The sequence below is a fragment of the Prionailurus viverrinus genome, chromosome X (genome assembly GCF_022837055.1).
Source record: "Prionailurus viverrinus isolate Anna chromosome X, UM_Priviv_1.0, whole genome shotgun sequence".
In the NCBI taxonomy this organism is placed as follows: Eukaryota; Metazoa; Chordata; class Mammalia; order Carnivora; family Felidae; genus Prionailurus; species Prionailurus viverrinus.
This window is the reverse complement of record NC_062579.1, coordinates 107,399,309-107,418,554: the sequence shown is the minus strand read 5'-3', so window position 1 is coordinate 107,418,554 and position 19,246 is coordinate 107,399,309. Positions and strand designations below refer to the sequence as shown.

The window sequence follows — 19,246 nt, the reverse complement described above, 5'->3', positions numbered from 1 at the left end:
ACTGAGAAGGAATCACTTAATGTGACAATAAGGTTATTGATCATCTCAGTAAAAGCAATTTCAGTGTCATAGTGGAAGTAGGTTGAATAGGGACTTCTAGTCACTATGTTGAACTAAGGTACGGCAGAAACCGCTATCCTTCCGTAAAAACATAGACATAGTGGATAAAATATTACCTTAAGTCGGACAATACACGCAAAGAAAACAAAAGCCAAAGAGGGAAATTTTCAGGTGATAGAGACGAAGCACCTATTTAAAGCCAAAGCACAGTGCCACAGTTGGAACTACATAGCCCTCAAGAATATCAGAACCGGGGCGCCTGGGTGGCTGAGTCGGTGGAGCGTCCAATTCTTGATTTTGGCTCAAGTCGTGATCTTGGGGTCATGAGATCGAGCCCCATGTCAGACTCTGGGCTGGGTGTGGAGCCTGCTTGGGATTCTCTCTCTGCCCCTCCCCCCTCCACTCATCCCTCCCCCCTAGCATCCCAGATATAAGCACAGTGTTCATTCCAGGCCTAGAGCGCACCTGGAACCCCACATCTCAATTTGTGCTAAAAAGCGGGAAATTAAAATAAAAAACTGACCTGCCTCCAGTGGGATGCCCGAGTGCTGGCAGAGAAAGAACATGGAACTATAGACATAGATAACTCTACTATCCAGTGTTCAAGTAGCACTTCTACAGAAGACAACTGTTAATGCTAAAGGTGAGCCCACAGTCAAGTTTACAGAGCAACAAGAGAAATAACCCACTGCAGGGGGAGTCAGCAGTGACAATCAACATGGTAATCCACGTTCCAGAAAAGTAGTATCAGAAGGCAAATCAAAGAGACCTGCAAAACGTTCAGTAAGATAAAGGAAGAAATAGAATCCATAAGGCACGAACAACATGTCGCAAAAAGAATAGCAGACCTATTAGAAAAGACGAAACAGAAATTGTAAAAATTATATATATGTATATATACACACACGTATATGTATATAATTGTTTTCAACTAGTAACTTCTATTTTTCTTTTTTTTTTAATTTTTATATAAATTCTAGTCAGTTAACAGACAGTGCAATATTGGTTTCAGGAGCAAAATTCGGCGATTCGTCGCTTACATGCAACACCGAGTGCCCCTCATCACAAGTGCCCTCCTTAATACCCGTCACCCATCTAGCCCATCCCCCACCCACCTCCCTCCATCAACCCTCAGTTTGTTCTCTATCATGGTTTGTTTCCCTCTCTCTTTTTTCCCCCCTCCCATGTGTTCATCTGTTTTCTTTCCTAAATTCCACATAGGAGTGAAATCATATGGTATTTGTCTTTCTCTATCTGACTTACTTTGCTTAGCATAACACGTTCTAGCTCCATCCGTGTTGTTGCAAATGGCAAGATTTCATTCTTTTTGATGGTTGAGTAATATTCCATTCCTGTATATATATATATATATATATATATATATATATACACACACACACACTATATATATATATATATATATATATATATATATATACCACATCTTATTTATCCATTCATCAATTGATGGACATTTGGGCTCTCTCCATAGTTTGGCTATTATTGATAGTGCTGCCATAAATATTGGGGTACATGTACCCCTTCAAATCTGTATTTGTGTATCCTTTGGGTAAATACCTAGTAGTGCAATTGCTGGGTCGTAGGGTAGTTCTATTTTTAGTTTTTTGAGGAACCTCCATACAGCTCTCCAGAGTAGCTGCACCAGTTGGCATTCCCAAAACAGTGCAAGAGGGTTCCCCTTTCTCGGCATCCTCACCAACACCTGTCATTTCTTGTGTTGTTGATTTTCGCCATTCTGACAGGTGTGAGATGGTATCTCATTGTGGTTTTGATTTGTATTTCCCTGATGATGAGTGATGTTGAGCCTTTTGTCATGTGCCGGTTGGCCATCTGAATGTCTTCTTTGGAAAAGTGTCTATTCATGTCTTCTGCCCATTTCTTCACTGGATTATTTGGTGTTTGGGTGTCGAGTTTGAAAAGTTCTTTATAGATTTTGATAGTAACCCTTTATCAGACGTATCATTTGCAAATATCTTCTCCCATTCTGTAGGCTGATTTCCTTTGCTGTGCAGAAGCTCTTTATCATAGTGAAGTTTCAATAGTTCATTTTTGCTTTTGTTTCCCTTGCCTCCAGCAACATGTCTAGTAATATGTATGTAATTTTTAGCATGTCATATAGAATATATATTACTGTACAATACCTAATGTATATGTGTGTGTACCAATGAAATCAAACAAAATCAAACAGTAGACTAAGCCCAGAGTGGGGATCAGTGTAACATCCAGATTCTACACAGAAAGATAAAGAGAGGGAACCGGGGAAGAGAAGTAAGGAGTCATGAGGAGAGAAGGAGGTCTCTGGAACAGAAGTTTCAGAAAAAGAACAGAAAGAGCTTTAAGGAGAGGCCGTGGATGAAGAGTTGATGGAAAACTTCTAGAACTGAAGAAAGGTAATTGAACAATGGAAGGAGTGTAACTGAAGAGGAATACAGTGAGTGGGACTATTTTTAATGCTTTAAATATATTCAAATACCAAGCAAATCCTGGTTTTCCATCTCTAAAAGGGATACTGAAATCTACATAGAGGAATTACTGGGAATATACACACATACATATAATATAATTTATAATAAAATCAGAGTGAATGGTGAATGGAAGTAAGGAAATGGGGTTGTTGGTAAAGACTTCCAAGAATCGTGGCCGTGAAGAGAAGGAAAGATTGAACAGGAGCTAAATGAGCATGTCTGGTATATTAATTTATGCTATATATGAATAGCAAAATCAGGGGCGCCTGGGTGGCTCAGTCAGTTAAGCGTCTGACTTCAGCTAGGGTCATGACCTCACGGTTCGTGAGTTCAAGCTCCGCGTCAGGCTCTCTGCTCTCAGCACAGAGCCCGCTTTGGATCCTCTCTTTCTCTCTCTGCCCCTCCCCCGTTCATGTGCCCTCTCTTTCTCTCTCTCAAAAAGAAATAAATGTTTAAAAAAGAATAAAAATCAGCATGGCAACCTTATGTGCACACTTGTAACTTGCGATGTTCTCCAAAGCTCCTCCTTCCTAGAAGCTACTCCCGCAGCCTGTTCTTTCACTTAAAATGTCACCGTTAGAGGCTCTCTTTTGTAGTATAATATTGCCTCCATAAAATCCCTGTTAGAAGAAGCCAACTGGGGGGGAGGGGAGTGGGGTCATGAGGCTATATTAGTATTTAACCCAGAACTGATGAGAGTACCTGATTAACTAGCTGTCATCTTGGAAAGCAGTGACCCAGGGAAGGGATATAAGAAAGGACAATTTTAATGAAGAATTAGGACAACCTGGATCCCAGAGTCTTATCTGGAAGAGCGGTTTCCTGAGGGGCCTCATAAGGACCATGGGCATCTGGGCTGAGGTGCTGGCTTTACAGCATTGCCTAAAAGCCTGCCTGCACACACACACACACACACACACACACACACACACACACACACCCTGTATTGGTTTGGTTCTTAAAAAAAATTTTTTTTTAATGTTTGTTTATTTTTGAGAGAGAGAGAGAGACAGAGCATGAGCGGGGGAGGGGCAGAGAGAGAGGGAGACGCAGAATCGGAGGCAGGCTCCGGGCTCCCAGCCATCAGCACAGAGCCCGACGCGGGGCTCGAACTCGTCAACCGCAAGATCATGACCTGAGCCGAAGTCGGACGCTCAACCGACTGAGCCACCCAGGCGCCCCGGTTCTTCTTTTTTTTTTTTAATGTAGGTGACATAAATATTATATTAGCGTCGGGTATACAACATAGTGATGTGACACTTACATTGTAAAATGCTCACCACGGTAAGTGTGGTTACCATCAGCCACCATATCAAGTTATTACAATATTACTGACTCTATTCCCTATGCTGTATTTTTCATCCCTATGACCTATTTATCTTGTAACTGGAAGTTTATAGCTCTTAATTCCCTTCGCCTATTTTACTCATCCCCCAACCCCCTGCCCTCTGGCAACTACCAGTTTGTTCTCTGTATCTATGAGTGTGTTTCTGTTTGTTTGTTTGTTTTGTTTTTTTAGATTTCACATACGAGTGAAAGCATATGTATTTGTCTTCTCTGCTTAACATATTTCACTTAGCGTAATACCCGCTAGGTCCATCCATGTTGTCTCCAACGGAGCTATTTCATTCTTTTTTTTTTTTTATGGCTGAGTAGTAATCCATTGTACGTATATGCGACATCTTCTTTATCCATTCATCTATTGGTGGACGCTGGGCGGCTTCCACGTCTTGGCTATTGTATGTGATGCTGCAGTGAACATAGTGGTGCATCTATTTTTTCATTTTTTGAGGAACCTCCATACTCTTTTCCACACCGGCTGCCCCAATTCGCATTCCCACCAACAGCGCACAAGGGTCCCTTTTCGCCATATCCTTGGGCCAACACTTGTTGTTTCTTGTGTTACTGATTTCAGCCATTCTGACAGGCATGAGGTGATACCGCATCATGGTTTTGATTTGCATTTCCCAGATGATGAGCGATCTTGAGCGTCTTTTCCATCCGTGCGTGTTTGCCATCTGTATGTCTTCTTTGGAAAAATGTCTATTCAGGTCCTCTGCCCATCTTTTAATTGGATTATTTGCTTTGGTTTTGGTTCTTCTGACAGTGAAGAGGGGCACTGTTGCCTCCCTCAGTGATTCCGTTAAGTATATATTTTTTTCCAGACCAAAGGATACTAAGATTCGGACAGAGACAATAGGCGTGGGCATTTTAGTGGCAGGAATGCAGTGAGTAGGGAGGTTTTTCAAATATGCTTTCAATATATTCAAATAGCAACCGAATCCTAGTCGTCTCATTTGTTAGCTTAAAGGTTTGTCATCATCATCATAAACTTATTTAATAACTGCCCATAGGCAAATCTCTGCTCTCCAAGCTCCCCCCTCCAAGCTCACTATGGCATACGTGCCAGTCGAATCTTCATTTTGATTGGTGTCTTTCCAAAGGGATTACTCCCACTAGACCCTGTGCTGACCGCAGTTGGAAATCGATCAACTCCCGTACACTTGAACATCGCCGGTGACCATACGTGCTGAACACAATCAGTGGGAAAGGGAAGACAACTGGTTTACAGGCATGAAATGAAAACTCGTTCATGCCCATCAGAATATCTGCGTAGCACGTTTTATTTCTCCCAACCCACAGAAGGCGTCATGACCATACCAGTCATCAGTATTTCATGGAAAAGTACGTTCCTGGGGACCGGTTGCAATAGGAGATCAACTTGTTGCCAAGTGATTTAAAGTGTAGGGGCATAAAAATCCAAGGTTTCTTTGTAAGTTCTCTCGGCTGCGGGGAAGTCATCTGCCCTGCTAAGAAGTCGGCACTGAACGTCCGTTTAACCTGAAGTCTGGCTTTGCCTGAGTTCGTTCCCCAACTTCCTCGCTCTTCCTCACCCTCCAAACCCACAGAGTTAGCTGTGCCTTATTTTTTTTAAGTGCCCCACAAGATCGCACTTGTATTTTAGTTATTTTATTTGCTTCTCTTTTCTCCTCCTCTTGGAGCCAGGGGCAGTAGAGTAGCTTTATGAAGTCAGAATGCACGGGCTCGGGTCGACTTAGTTCTATCACTTCCCACCTGAACGAACTCATTCATTAACCTCTCTTTGCCTCAGCGTCTTCATCTGCAGAATGGGGATGAGCTCAGAAGGCTGTTGTAAGCATTAAATGAGCAAACCAGGATAAAGTGCTTAGGGCCTGGGATATAGTTAGTGCCCAATGCGTAAATTCAAGCTTTGCATCCTTTAGGGTATAGCTTGGTACATGGCAAATAATTCTCAGTAAGTTGTGACTAAGTGAATGAACAGTTTTGCCTAGGACAAATTCACTTAGCTTCTCCTGCCTCACATCTCTTTTTCTTTTTTTTAATGTTTATTTATTTTGAGAGAGAGAGGGAGAGAGAGACAGCAGGGGAGGGGCAGTGAGACAGGGAGAGAGAGAATCCTGACGCCCGAGTTCCCGTGAGCTCATGACCTGAGCCAAAACCCCGAGTCCGGTGCTAAACTGACTGAGCCACCTGGGCGCCCCCTCACATCTCTTCTCTAAAATGAGATTCTTAACTGAGCATCAAGGTCGCTGTTAGGAATCAGGTTCTAAAATTGCCACAGGTCTTCAGTGGTTGCAGGAGAAGCTATTAAACAATTTCCATCTGTTGATACTACTCCTAGCTATTTGTCGGAAGGGAAAAGCTTGGAGCAAATTAGTTAGAATGGATCCTGGAGAAACCCTGGATCTCAGAAGGCTAGTCCTGGGCCTCAGACCATGGACCCGAATACACTGTGTGCAATATTTTTCTCTCTTTTGGCTGAACTCGGGCTTCCCGTAGCCGAAAGCAGGTGGCACGAAAAAGCTTACGCTGTGGACAGCCAGTGTTCCCAGTATGAAAAGAACTGGGAGAACTGGAATGCTTTACCTCCCTGCCTCTGCTGAGTAGTGGTGAAGATAGAGTCCACGAAGCATCCTGTGGGCCTCCGAGCACCCCCAAACCCCAGATGACCCGACTCAGACCAGGTCCTGGTGTTAACGTACCCCTGGGGCTGAGAAACCCAGAATGGTTTTGAGCAGTGATTGAGAATCGTTTCATTTAGTGAGAAAGGTGGTGATGTCTTCTTAAAATGTCACTCTAAGAAGTTATTGTTCAACATGGAGGAAGTATGCAAATGGCTGTGTAGAGATATCGTTTGTTTTACGATTCCTTTGTTCTAGAAAAAGGAAAAAAAAATCCCTGAGTTGAAAACTCATGCCATAGTCCCTCTTTTTCTGTTACCCAAGCCAAGAGATAGGCATAGCCAGGCACCACTGTCCAGAAACTCAAATTCCAGACCCAGTGCCAAGGAGGAAAATGTCGTATTTAAAGGGCTGGACTTGTACCCGTCAATTCTATTGGCCGAGGATCTTGAGTTTAAATACTGGCCACCTGTGGACACGCCAGGAAATCATACAGCTCATGAGAAATCACGTAGTCTCACGAGACTTCACCTCCCTCATCTGTGAAAGGGCAATAGTGATAACACCTACCTTATAGGTTGTTACTAGGATTATAGAAAATCGTGTTATGGCACTTAAGTCGCTTGCCCAATTATAACCACAGTATGTATTGACTGTTGTCTCCATTTGAAACCCCGGTTTTGGCAGAAAAAAAAATGTATATATGTGTATATATATATATATATATATATATATATATGAAAGCAGAGTGCAGAGTCTTGAAAACCACCCAGGATATCTGCAGGGTTCTCCGATGAACCTGTCCTTCATCCCCTCCTTGGAATCTAGAGGATACCATTTCTTCTGAATTCAGCAGGTTCTCCTGCCCCGATCCTGTGAGGTGTCTGAAAAGGAATGTGTTAGGATTCTTAATCCTGAGAGAGCCATGAAGTAGTTTCCGAGACCTCTCTGCTCCTTTAAAACAGGGCAAACCTTGATAGGAAATTGGTGGAAACAGCTCCACTGGCAAATAGGAAATGGATCCAGAGTTCCTTATGGCTGATTGCGAATCCCGCCCCGTATGCTAAGCAATAGTGAACGTTAGATCATTTGCAAACACTGCATTCCCTTCTTCAAATCTTGGGTTTAGGTCACCTTCCCCCACAAATCCTACTTCCTGAAACAGCTTAGATCCAGAAAAATTACTGATTGCCTGCTTTGGCCTCAAATCCTCGCATCGTTTTTTCCCCTTAGCTTTGCGTTGAGCTTATTTCGTTCACCGGGCAAGAAATGAACCCAGTGTTACAGGTATTTTGCCTCTGAGTCGGACACGTTTTTTTAGTCGGCCGTAAATGTTTCATCGTCGACACACTTTGTGTACGTTTGTTAGCCACCAGTCAGCTCATACAATAGCAAGCGTTCCTTCAGAATCTTTGAATGTCATCAAAGAAAACTGAATAGAACTCCGAGAAGCCGGTGCTTGTGTTAGCTCTAGATGTTCCCTCACCACTGAGGCAACTCATTTGGTTAAGAAGACATTTACTGTCATCTGCAAAGTATTTCCCCCGCCTTGGGCCAGAGAAACTTCACGAAATGATTGTGACTGCCTTGACCCACAGGATCCGAGTTCACCCAGTAGGATCTTCCAAAGGCAAAGGCGCGCGCTAGCTCCCGTGCCCCATCAGACAGGACCTCGAACTTTCTCAACACCGCTATCGCCGCCCCCTTTCCAAGTGAGCGCTTCTAGGTTGCAGGTCACGGGCGTGTTTACTAATCCTAGTAGTCTTAAGGACCGAATGAGAGCCTCGAGGGGAACCAACCCACAGACCCAGTGAGGTAGATGAGGTTTCTGTTGTATTCATAAAGCTTCCATAGAAGAACCGGCACGCCGTTATGGTTTTGAACAGCCCTTACGGAAAAAAAATGTTTTCTCCTTGTACGAAACTTAAATCCCCACCTACGGAAGCTGAAGTTCATTTCCCCGTGTTCTCTTTTTATGATCAAGGGCGAACCCTCCACCCCGGAAGCCCATATTCCTCCCCAGGTTTTCTTGATTAAATGGCCAAGCAGGTAATCAGAGGCCTTGAACTCGATGTTGCAGCTGCTATGGCTAATTAAATGGCAAAGAGCTGAATTCGTAGATATGATTAATACCATCAGGGTGCTCTATGGTTTTTGATGTTCATAAATTATGACTGAACAATAAAATTTTTATATGGGTTATAGGATTTTTTCCCTGACTTTTCCTTCTGAATGCAAATCAGAAGAGCCAATCCATTTCTTCAAAAAATTGGTTCTGGAGACCTTTGTTTCTGAAGCATAATTCCGCCAAATGATCTGACTAGGAGAGACTCTTTGCCAGCTAATAAATGTGTCAGGTTATGTTACAGAATACGGTAGTCACTCTTTCTGTCCCTGGTATTCCAGTGGGACATAGACAAGATTTCTCTAAGTTGCATTTTTCTTCCTGCTTGGAGTTAAGCGGCAAGAGCATTTGCTAATGGCTTTTCTCTAATCTCCTCATTTGTATTTCTAGCCAGTCGTTTCTCTGGGCTTTGGGACTAATTAGATGGCCACAAACGGTGGTACTGGCTGCCCAGTCTCTACAACACCCCCTCTGCTGTCCTACTCCGTTAACGGTGAGATGCCGGTATTGCTCGTCCTCTTTTTCTCCCTTTGCGCTCATCGTCAGTCTTTCACCTGGGAACGGGTCACGGAGAGGTTTTGAGGGACTGTTAGTGACGACGCAGAGCCAACTGGCAAGTGGCTCCCATGATGTTTACCTTCACGAAGGACGGGTGTTTGAAATCTCTCATTTTCGGAGTTTCAGAAAGACGGCCAATTCCTTCCTGCGCAGAAGGTACTGAGGCTGCTCCTGATATAGGCTGTCTGAATTCTCTCATTTTTACTCATCACAGTCACATCTGTTTGGGTTTCTGTGTCTCTCCTGGAGATGCCTCTTGAGAGCAGATGCCCTCAGCTGCTTTACAGCTCATCTGAGGCCTGCCAAAAGAGATTGGCAGAGAACGATCAGCATCCTATGCTCTGATAACTCGCATGACTCTCCCTGAGAGGAACGCTAAAACCGGCTCCCTTTAATATTGTCTAAAGGATGACTTTAAGGATGGGCAAACTGTAGCCTCAACAGGACAAATGACACATCCAGAGTCACACAGCCCATTCGTGCCGGAGGCAGGATTCAAACTCAGGCCTCCTGTCATCCAGGCTAGAACTTTTTGTGAGTTGAGCTCGAGAAAGGGGCGAAGGATGCTTTTTCTTCCTCGAACATGATCAAGGAGCGAGCTGGGTGGACAGCACAATGGGAAGAGGAGGTCTGGGAGGAGCAAAGGCGAGCGATATTGGGAAATTGGGAGCCCTGGGGTTAAGCCGGGGACAGCGTGAACGGGTAGGAACAAAGGAAGACAGGAGAAAAAGGCACTGTGGAAATAGGCGTCAAAGGAAAGCCCTTCATTCTTCCACTCAGATGCCATCCTGCTGGTGGGGTGGCAGTAAGACTGAAAGGAAAGGCAAAATAGCTTCTCCCGGCCTTGGGGGTGGGGGTGGGGGTGGGGAGCTGCAGTTCTTTCTTTCATCATGCCTTCCTAAAATGAACGGGGTCTTGGCACGGTTCTCCTTGGAGAAGTTGAGGCTTCTACTCACACTCGTCTTGGAGTTCAGAAGCATCTGAGAAATACACAAGAGCTAGGAAAGGGTGAAAATATCTGCTTGATTAATGGCTAAGCTGATTGCATAGTGATTTGGATCCAAAGTCAAAATGGCTTTCCTTCACTTTTCCCCTGGATGATTTCCCCCCCACCCGGTCCGGGGCCTCTGTGAGTTAAGGGAAGGGACAGGAGACTTCTTATGATCTATAGGCAGTCAGATCACAGAGAGAGGCCCAGGTGCTCAGTGGAAGGTAAAAGCAGGCCGAGAGGGAGTAGGAACCCCTTACCAGTCCCATTCCACACCCCACATATTTGGCCCTGGCCAGATCTTCTTCTGAGGCCTCTTTTGGTGAGGTTATTTCCCTTTGGGGTAGCTAGAATTCGAATCCCATATATTCTGGGCTAGGAACCCTCTTCCTACCCTTAAGAATCAATGTAAATCAGTCACTCATCAATTATTTTCAACAAACGGTTTATTGAGCACCAACTATGTGACAGGCACCGTGCCAGGAGATGGGAATATACTGATAGCCAAGACCCAGTCCCGATTTTCGAGGCGTTCCAAGTCCAATGGGAGCGAGCAGGGTCCCCCCACCCTGACAAGCATTAATGTCTGTGTGTCGATTACCCTGCAGGGAATTTCAGCCCATTTGGCAGGACGATCCTGGGACCCTCCACCTCAGTGCCTGCAGCCTTCACCCCAGCCTGCCTGTGTAGACACAGAACTGCGCTTCTCACAGGGCAACAGACACTTCAAGACGGGGGAGGAGCGGAAGCCCCTGGCGGGGTGGCGGGGGGGGGGGGGGGGGGGAAGTGAAATCTGCCAAAGGCTCAGGTGATCCAGCTCTGATGGGCTAACAAGCCCGACAGAGTCTCCTGGCTGGGATCTCAGGCAAGAAAGAAGGACCGGGATCTGGGCATTTGGTTTTGCATCATATCCCGAAAAGATCTGGAAAGCAGGGAGGAAGAGAGGTCCAGCCAAGAATGTAGCGGCAGCGTTCCCCAATACCGCTCACTGTACCCGACCCAAGCTCTCCGCTGGGATCCCGAACCCAAAGGAACGATTTAGGGGCGGAGGAAAAGCGGGGCTCGGACCGCACAAATTGGCCTGAAATTGAAAAGTCAGCAAAAACCACTGGGTGGCAGCGTGGCGTGCGGGCGCAGCTCTGCAGTGCCCGCTGCTGCCGGTGCTGCCGCGGCCGCCGCCGCGAGGGCTGAACCCGTCTGCGAGCCCTGGCCTCGCTCCCGAAGGGCTACAAGTGTCGCCAGGCGAAACGCCTCGGCGGGGGAGTGTGTTTGGGGGAGGGGGCTGCTGGCAGTCGCAGACCCGGGCGGGGGGGCGGGGGGCGGTGAACTTCCCAGGGGCTCCAGCCCGGGGCAGCGTGGCCGGCTCAGAGTCCGGCACTAAGGCAACGGTCCCTCCCCCGCCCGGCCCCCCGCGTCTCCAGGCCAGACCCCCCTCCCCGCTCTCCCTCCCCCCCCCCCGCCCCCGCTCTTCCAGCCCCACCGCCTCCTCCCGGCGCCCCCTCCGCCACCGCCTCCTCCCGAGGCTCGGCTCGGGAAGAGGAGGGCAGGAGGCTCCGGGCGGTGGGGCGGCGCCAGAGCCCCTACAGGTGTTAGCGCGCGGCCCGCCGGGGCCTCGGGGGGCGGGGCGGCCGGGCGCCGGCGGGCTGGGCTCCGGGAGGGAGGGGCCGCCGGAGGAGGGGGCCTCGGGGAGGCCGCGGCGCTCTTCCGGAGGGTGCCGGCGGCGACCGGAATCCTATGCAGAGACTGTGCCGCGCCCAGAGCAGCAGCAGCCGCCGCCGCCGCCGCCAACGCCGCCGCCGAGATGCGAGGCCGTTACCTGTTTGATCCCCGTCGGCCAGCTGGCACGGGCCAACTTTTCCCGGTGGCCAGGCCCCGAAGTTGCAAGGACTAGTCGGAGGCTCGGAGGGGCCAGGGCGAGGGCGCGCTCCCCCCGCGCGCTTCCTCCTTCCCCCCCCCCTCCCGCCGCCCGCGCTCGCGGCCTCTCTCCCGCCCGCGCCGCTCCCTCCGCCCGCCTCCCCGCTCCGGCCCCCTCCGCGCGGCACAGGGCGGGGGGTGCCGCGAAACTCCGACCCGAGCCGCTTGGACTCGCACAGTGTCCTCGGGGCGCAGGGGCCGAGCGCACGCAGCCGCGCCGCGCCGCCTCCGCCGCCAGTCTCTCGCCGCGATCCCGGCCCGGGGCCGTGGCGTCGGCTCGGACCCAGGCAGCCCGCAGCCCGCGCGGGAGCCGGCTCACCGCCCGAGGAGCCCGGACGGCATGCTGAGCCCCCTCCTCGGCTGACGGCCGAGCGCGGAGAAGCCCGGGCGAGCGCCGGCCGGGGAGACGAGGGCGGCCGCGGCGCCAGACCGAGCGGGGCGCGCCGCGGAGGAGCGGGAGGCGGAGGCGCAGGCGAAGCCGGAGAGGGGCCGCCAAAGAAGTGGTGGTGGTGGGCGTCGTGGCCATGGCGGCGGCTATCGCCAGCTCGCTGATCCGTCAGAAGAGACAAGCCCGCGAGCGCGAGAAATCCAACGCCTGCAAGTGTGTCAGCAGCCCCAGCAAAGGCAAGACCAGCTGCGACAAAAACAAGTTAAACGTCTTTTCCCGGGTCAAACTCTTCGGCTCCAAGAAGAGGCGCAGAAGGAGACCAGGTTGGAAGGGGCGCTTGGCCGGCTGTGGGTTTTGTTTTTTTTTTTTCTCCCCCACCCCCATACTGAACGAGCGTGGAGGGGGCTGGAGGGCGTGTGTGGAAGCGTAGGTGAGTTTGTCGGGGGCCCATCTGGTGCGGATGTGGCCACCTAGCCGGTGTGCGTGCGTGGGAAGCGATTGCTTTCTCGCCGCCTTCGTAGCGGTAACTGGCTTGCTGCATTGCAACTGCCGTGGGACAGGCGCAGAGCCCGGGGCCGTCGCCGGCCCCGGGGGGGGGGGGGGGCGCCCGCGGCTTCAGACGTGCCACATGGGTGCATGCCCCGGGGGCTCTGCGGGCGTCACCCAGACGTGGCTGCCGTGTGTGTGGCGTGGAAATTGCGGGCGCCGAGCCGGGCGGACACCGATGCCCGCCCTAGTGAGCCCGGGGAAACCCTCCTTTGCCTTTACCCCTGCAACTCTGACCCTTCCCCTCCGAGCTTCCCCCCCCCCCCCGAGGACCGTGGGCTTAGGCGAGCGATCCAGGCGTTCCGTTTCTTTGCTCGCTTTCGAGCTCCTCGGCCCAGACTTGACTTGTGGTGCACCTTTGAAATATTTGCTGGGGAAGGGGGGAGTGGATTCCTAGAACCTTGTGGCAGAGAGCTTGGTGATCTGGCTAGACTAGTGAGACCGGTTACTCGCGACCAAAATGCAGGGTTGACGAGCGCATTTAAACTCCTAGCCAGATCGTAGGTCCTTTGGAACCTATTCCGTGAGAAGAGGAGCGCGATATTCCGGTGCCCGGGGCGGAGGGGGGGGGGGGAATTCACACAGCTCTAAGTGTCAGGTTGCGTCAAGGTAGCCCTTCAGGCGAGCATGCAGCGTATTTGGCCGATCTTCACCAAATGAATCCTTTACGCTCTTTTCTTACTTTTAACGAGACAAATAATACAGAATTTCAGACTCAGTCATCAGTTTGTTCTTTCTCTGTTTATGTGTTCCGCACGCTATGGGATGGAAACGCAGACATCCATTTTCTGTTTGCTCGAAGTTTTTAAGGCATTGGCTGTGCATTGGGCTTGTTTTCGAAAGGCGGAAGCGGTTGCAGAGCATGATTATGTGGCCTGAATCATCACACACACAATGTTTCAGTGCAGGGGACTGTGTTCAGTCAAAGCAAATTTGGGATAGCAGGGTTGTTCTTGGTGAATTAGGTGCTTCCTTAATCTGCGGTGATTCGTAACTGAAAATCAGTTCCATTGAGAAACCCGTGTGGTTAGATGATCATATTTCTGGTATTAAATGTGAAGATAAGTATAAACTCATTTTCTTTCCTCCCCACCAACAAAAACCCTGCCCTTTTTGCATCCACTTTCCCTAAGCATAACTAACACGATAGGGTATGGTAATAACGGTTGGTTTTTTTTTCTCCCCCCCCCCCCCCGCACCTTTTCTTGTATCACAGCTGGGTTTTCCAGATTATTTGTGCCTTTTCAACATTCTCAGAACGGAGGGGACTCCATTCCCTCCGTCTTCGAATAGCGGTGATTCTGAGGGAAGTCTTTTTGTTAGCGTGGTTCCTGGTCCCTGGTGGGCAAACCACTCTAACTTACCTTCGTATTTCTCCTTTTCCTTCCACGTGAAAAGGGGCACGTTGTGAAAAGGCAGAGCCTGCCGTTTGCCAACCCATCCCGAAAGCTCCATGAGCTAGAGTACCGCTCTGGAAGCTGGGGCACACGCTGTCAGAAACCAGCCGCTGTCAGAAGCTTTAGGGCTTGGCCGAGTCACGAGGTAGAAAGCAGTCGTTTCTCCGGTTTGGACATTTCCTCGGAAACTTGGGGGTTTGCTTTGCGCGTTTTCTTTCCGAGGACTCTTTAAAGTTGTAGCGTGACCCTTGACAGCAACGTCGGCGAATGAAATCAGAATCTCGGATCCGAGTCTCTCCCGCCGCCTGTGCACGACTTAGCGATTGATGCAAATTCCCATTCTCTTTGCAGAGCCTCAGCTTAAGGGTATAGTCACCAAACTCTACAGCCGACAAGGTTACCACTTGCAGCTGCAGGCAGATGGAACCATCGACGGCACGAAAGACGAGGACAGCACTTACAGTAAGTGACTGCGAAATAAATAGTAGATCCCCAGCCCGTTGCTGACATGGCGCGTTTCTTTCATTTATTTATTTGTTAACGAAGGACCCTTGCTAAATTCCGACCCGAGGGCAGAAAGGCCGCCAGCCCCGAACTCGTGTTTATGCGGGTCAACCTGAAGCCAGTTGAACGTGAAAACTGTCTAAAGTAGCGAACTGCAGCAAATGATGTGGACACCGTCTGGAGAACAATCCAAATGTCATCTCCATGGTAATCTGGATAGATTTATGGCTGGCCTTTGGATTTTTATTACTTTTTTCCCCCACAGAAAATTTACTCACCCACACACCCGATCCCGAAATAGCACGTTATCTCTACTCTTAAGAACCGGTCTCATCCCAAGAGAGAGGAGTGGTTTCGTGTCTAATTGGGATTTTAACAGTTGAGATACCTCCACAGGTGGGGAGAGGGATTTCTTGTAGAGTTTTATTTATTTATTTTTTTTACCGTGCTCTGAAGGCCACGCTGGGACCATAATGGCGAACCTTAACCAAAAGGGAGCACGTCGAAACTAAAGTCAGTTTTGTTATTTCTGATGATTGAAGTAAGGTGAGTCTAAGCCGTGACATAACCTTTTGATGACGTGTGCTTTATTTATTTGAAATAAGAGAAACAGACTCACAAATAGCGAAGCCCTCTCTTCACTTCACTTGCATGCTGCAGACTTTTGCAGACCCAATGAAATATTCCGTGAGGCTGAAACACCTACTTCTCACAATTCGTTCTCTTGTTTTCCCTCATTTCTGTTGCATTTCCCTCAGGCTTTGGTAACTTCCCAGAAACATCCCCATCGTCGGCTCAGAAAGCAGCCAAGGAAAGCCGATCAGAGTGGTAACAAGTCCTCAGCGGCATTTTTAGAGATGTTTGGCCGTAGACAGCAAGGCCATAGACAGGGGTCCCCATGTAAAGTGTCAAGACAGTTTCTCACCTTTTAAGAATGCTCCCCGGGCTGATGGCCAAGCTCTGACCTCAAGAGGAAGTCACCTTTAATTACCCTTGAAGAAAGCCCTGGTGATACCTAGGATGAAAAACATCCACACTAAATGGTTCTCACTGTTCTTGCAAAATGCTGTGTTACCGCTGTGATACTAAAGTTCTACAGTGAGTATCCTAGACGATCTTTTGTGCCTACTCTTCCGCTTGAAAAAAATGAGTCAAGGGTAACTAGAAGGTTTTACCGTAATCATATACAGAATACAGACGTTCGTACGCAGGGATCAGTAGTAAAACATTCCCGTAAGTTTTATGTAGAATCAGCTCTTAGGGAAGGAATTGGGAGGGTGTGCATTGGTCTGGTTTTCAAAGCGCCTCGGCAGAATAGATCCTTTGGGCGTTATCGAAAGGAAGTTATGATTAGCTGCTAATGAGCCCCACCCCGTCAAGTTTTCCTCCTTCTACTTCTGACCTTTTCTCCAGGTTACAATCGGAGAAAAAGTGATTTGGGAGCTAGTGTTCACAAGTGTCGCTTGAAAAGGAAAAATTCGTTCGTTTGTTGTGTTTTGTAAACAGCAGTATGTCAAACGTGTCAAGATCATACGGTATGTGGCCATTTTAAGAAACGTATAGACACATATACATACACACGTATATTCATATACCTTCGTACACATACATTATCTAACTGCACACAGGCTTTAAATCATGGAGTAGGTTTTACTTGTCAATTCCTACGTGTTCACAGCCCCTGCCTTCGGTTGTCATATGCCTCTGATACGAATGGCATTTCTGTGTGCTAATGATATTGTAAGACCTTGAAAGAGTGTGGCCTGATAACCAGAATCTGTGTTTAGGCAGAATGTAGTAATGAGAGGTAAGTCAAACGGTAGTGGTAAGTATTACCACAACATGAAGCCTATAAGTGGAAAGCATCTCAGAAGAGATTCCAAGTCTGTGGGGCTTGACCCTACCCCGGATGCCAAGTGTGACCAGAAGCCGGGGGGACTAGGTCATCTTCCCAATTGAGGATATTGGAGGGCACAAGTCATCATGAAACAGGAATGTTTCGTGATTGAAATGATTATTAAAATGATCATCGTTAGAGTGCAAGTCCAGCCATATACATTTGTTCTTTTTTTTCCCCTAAAGCCAAGCAGTTTTCTTGGCATTCATTAGTTATTTTAAGTGAGTAGAACAAGACTACAGTTGGTTTCTTATTCACCTGTAACTCCTTTGTTTATATAGTATTTCCTTAATGTGTATTCCTGGAATTGTGTTTGTATTTTTCTTATTTTTTAGCACCTCTCATCATTTTTTCACATTTAGTTCAAATCGATTTTACGACCTTTTAATCCTGATGTGGTAAACAAAAGCATGATAAAACGAATTAGTTCACATTTACCCAGATATATCGATGCCTAAAAACATGTGTTTGGTATAATACATTTAAGCTGACCTTAGATTTATTGCAGTGGTAAATGTCAGTTCAATAAAATCTCATCATGAGCATATCAGCCATTGTAAATTATGTATTTCCCCCTGAAAAGGAAAAGATGATAGACATTTCATGGCAGGAGTTTTATCATCTGCCTTGGGTGCAAGTGAGGGCTATTTTAAAAGAATAGGCAACTTTCCCTTTAAACGTCCGGGAGTGTTCGCAGTTCAAGGTGTCGGGTCTTCCCAATCTACATTAAGATGTACTTTGATTAATTGCTCCCTTTGAGAAGTTGACCTTAGCCCAACTAATGAAGAAGGATGACCTCAGTGTCCTATTCAGTAAACATTAAGTGCCAACTTGTGCACATCTCTGAGAAAATGGTCCCTTCAAGGTAGAAAGAGTTTGTTTTTATGTAGACACAGCAGAGAACAAACAAGAAACAAAAGCCTCATTATTTGTTAAAAGTTTATTCAAGGGCGCCTGGGTGGCCTGGTCAGTTAAGCATCCGACTCTTGATTTCAGCTCAGGTCATGATCTTGCGGGTTCATGGGATGGAGCCCCACGTCCAGCTCTGTGCTGACAGCAAGGAACCTGCTTGGGATTCTCTCTCTCCCCCTCTGTCTCTGCCCCTCCCCTGAAAGCACTCTCTCTTCCTCTCTCTCAAAGTAAATAAACTTTAAAAGAAAAAAAAAGCTTATTCAAAACTTTGATGGAAATGGCAGATGAGATTTTAGGTACTTAATGAATGTGTTTTAGATACACAAATGAAATCAGTCGTTTTCTTCTTCTATTTAGAATATTTTCATCCTAATTGAAGTAATCTCTTCTGTCCATGAGAAAGTATTCCAGATTTAGAGAAACATAGGCACATAGGAAAATAGTGATTCTGCCCAAGCTTACCCTTGCTATAATTTCTTTGCATTAAAAAAAAAAATTTTAATGTTTATTTTTGAGAGAGAGAGAGAGAGAGAGAGCAAGGGGGGGAGGAGAAGAGAGAGAGGGAGACACAGAATCGGAAGCAGGCTAAGCTCTGAGCTGTCAGCACAGAGCCCGAGGCGGGGCTTGAACCCGTGAACCGTGAGATCATGACCTGCGTCAAAGTCGGACGCTCGACTGACTGAGCCACCCAGGCGCCCCTCTTTGCATTTTTATTTGGAAAGGCTGACAACCCTTTAGACTTTCAGCCAACCCAGTTTGTTATCTATCATGAATGTCTAAAGAAAAGACTGGACTAGTTAGATGAGCCGCTGTCCGCTGCTGCTTTCTTCAATATTTGTGTTTTAGGGTGCTGAGTTTTTATTTTGAATCGGGTTTCATAGAAATTTATGGTACATAGTGAAAAATTCATGTTCTACTATATTGTTAATACCATTATTCAAGAATAGATAATCCTGGGCGTGGATTGCTGATGGTCTTTGCTACTCTTCCACTTACTGCTCTCTGATGTTTGGAACTTAAGCATTTTCTTGCTCATTAAAACCCACACCAGCGAGTAGTTGAGGCACATGGTGAAAAGCAAATCGTTTTCGCTTTTTTTTTTTTTTTTGCTTGTTATAAGCTGCATTAAGAGAACTAAAGAGGTTCCAAATATTGTAAACAACGAAGTTCCAGAAAGAATCCTGGATTTCATCTGTCATTCCCTGTCCCCTATTAGCACGACTAAGCTACGATTCAGACCCAGGCCGGTATTCCATTTGTCTGATAGTACGTAGTGGTATGGCTTTTATACCAAACCCATATGGAAGTTTGTGTTTGGTTTTTTAGAACTCAGAATCTTTCAACTATGAACTTCCACAAAATGGGAATGTGATGATCTCTCACATTCCAAAAATACAGCGTTGTCACGTTTTCACCATACACATTGCTGTCAGTCCACAAATGTGTGTTGAGCACCTGCTGTGAGCGAGGCATCATCAACAGAAAGAGATATATACGTGACATACTCAAAGGTATCAGACTTCTTTC

General features: G+C 47.5%; 1 protein-coding gene across 4 annotated transcripts in view; it reads left to right on the top strand.

Moving 5' to 3' along the window:
* The window catches only part of FGF13 (fibroblast growth factor 13), a 445,889-nt gene that overhangs the window by 367,042 nt on the left and 59,601 nt on the right, over positions 1–19,246 (top strand). For 3 of the 4 annotated variants that reach the window (XM_047844640.1, XM_047844637.1, XM_047844638.1), the window contains one exon: positions 14,758–14,868. In XM_047844640.1, coding sequence (XP_047700596.1) covers positions 14,758–14,868 — 111 coding nt within the window. Of the gene's footprint in view, positions 1–11,871; positions 12,787–14,757; positions 14,869–19,246 lie in introns of those variants that run through there. The other variant, XM_047844639.1, reaches the window with a different exon arrangement.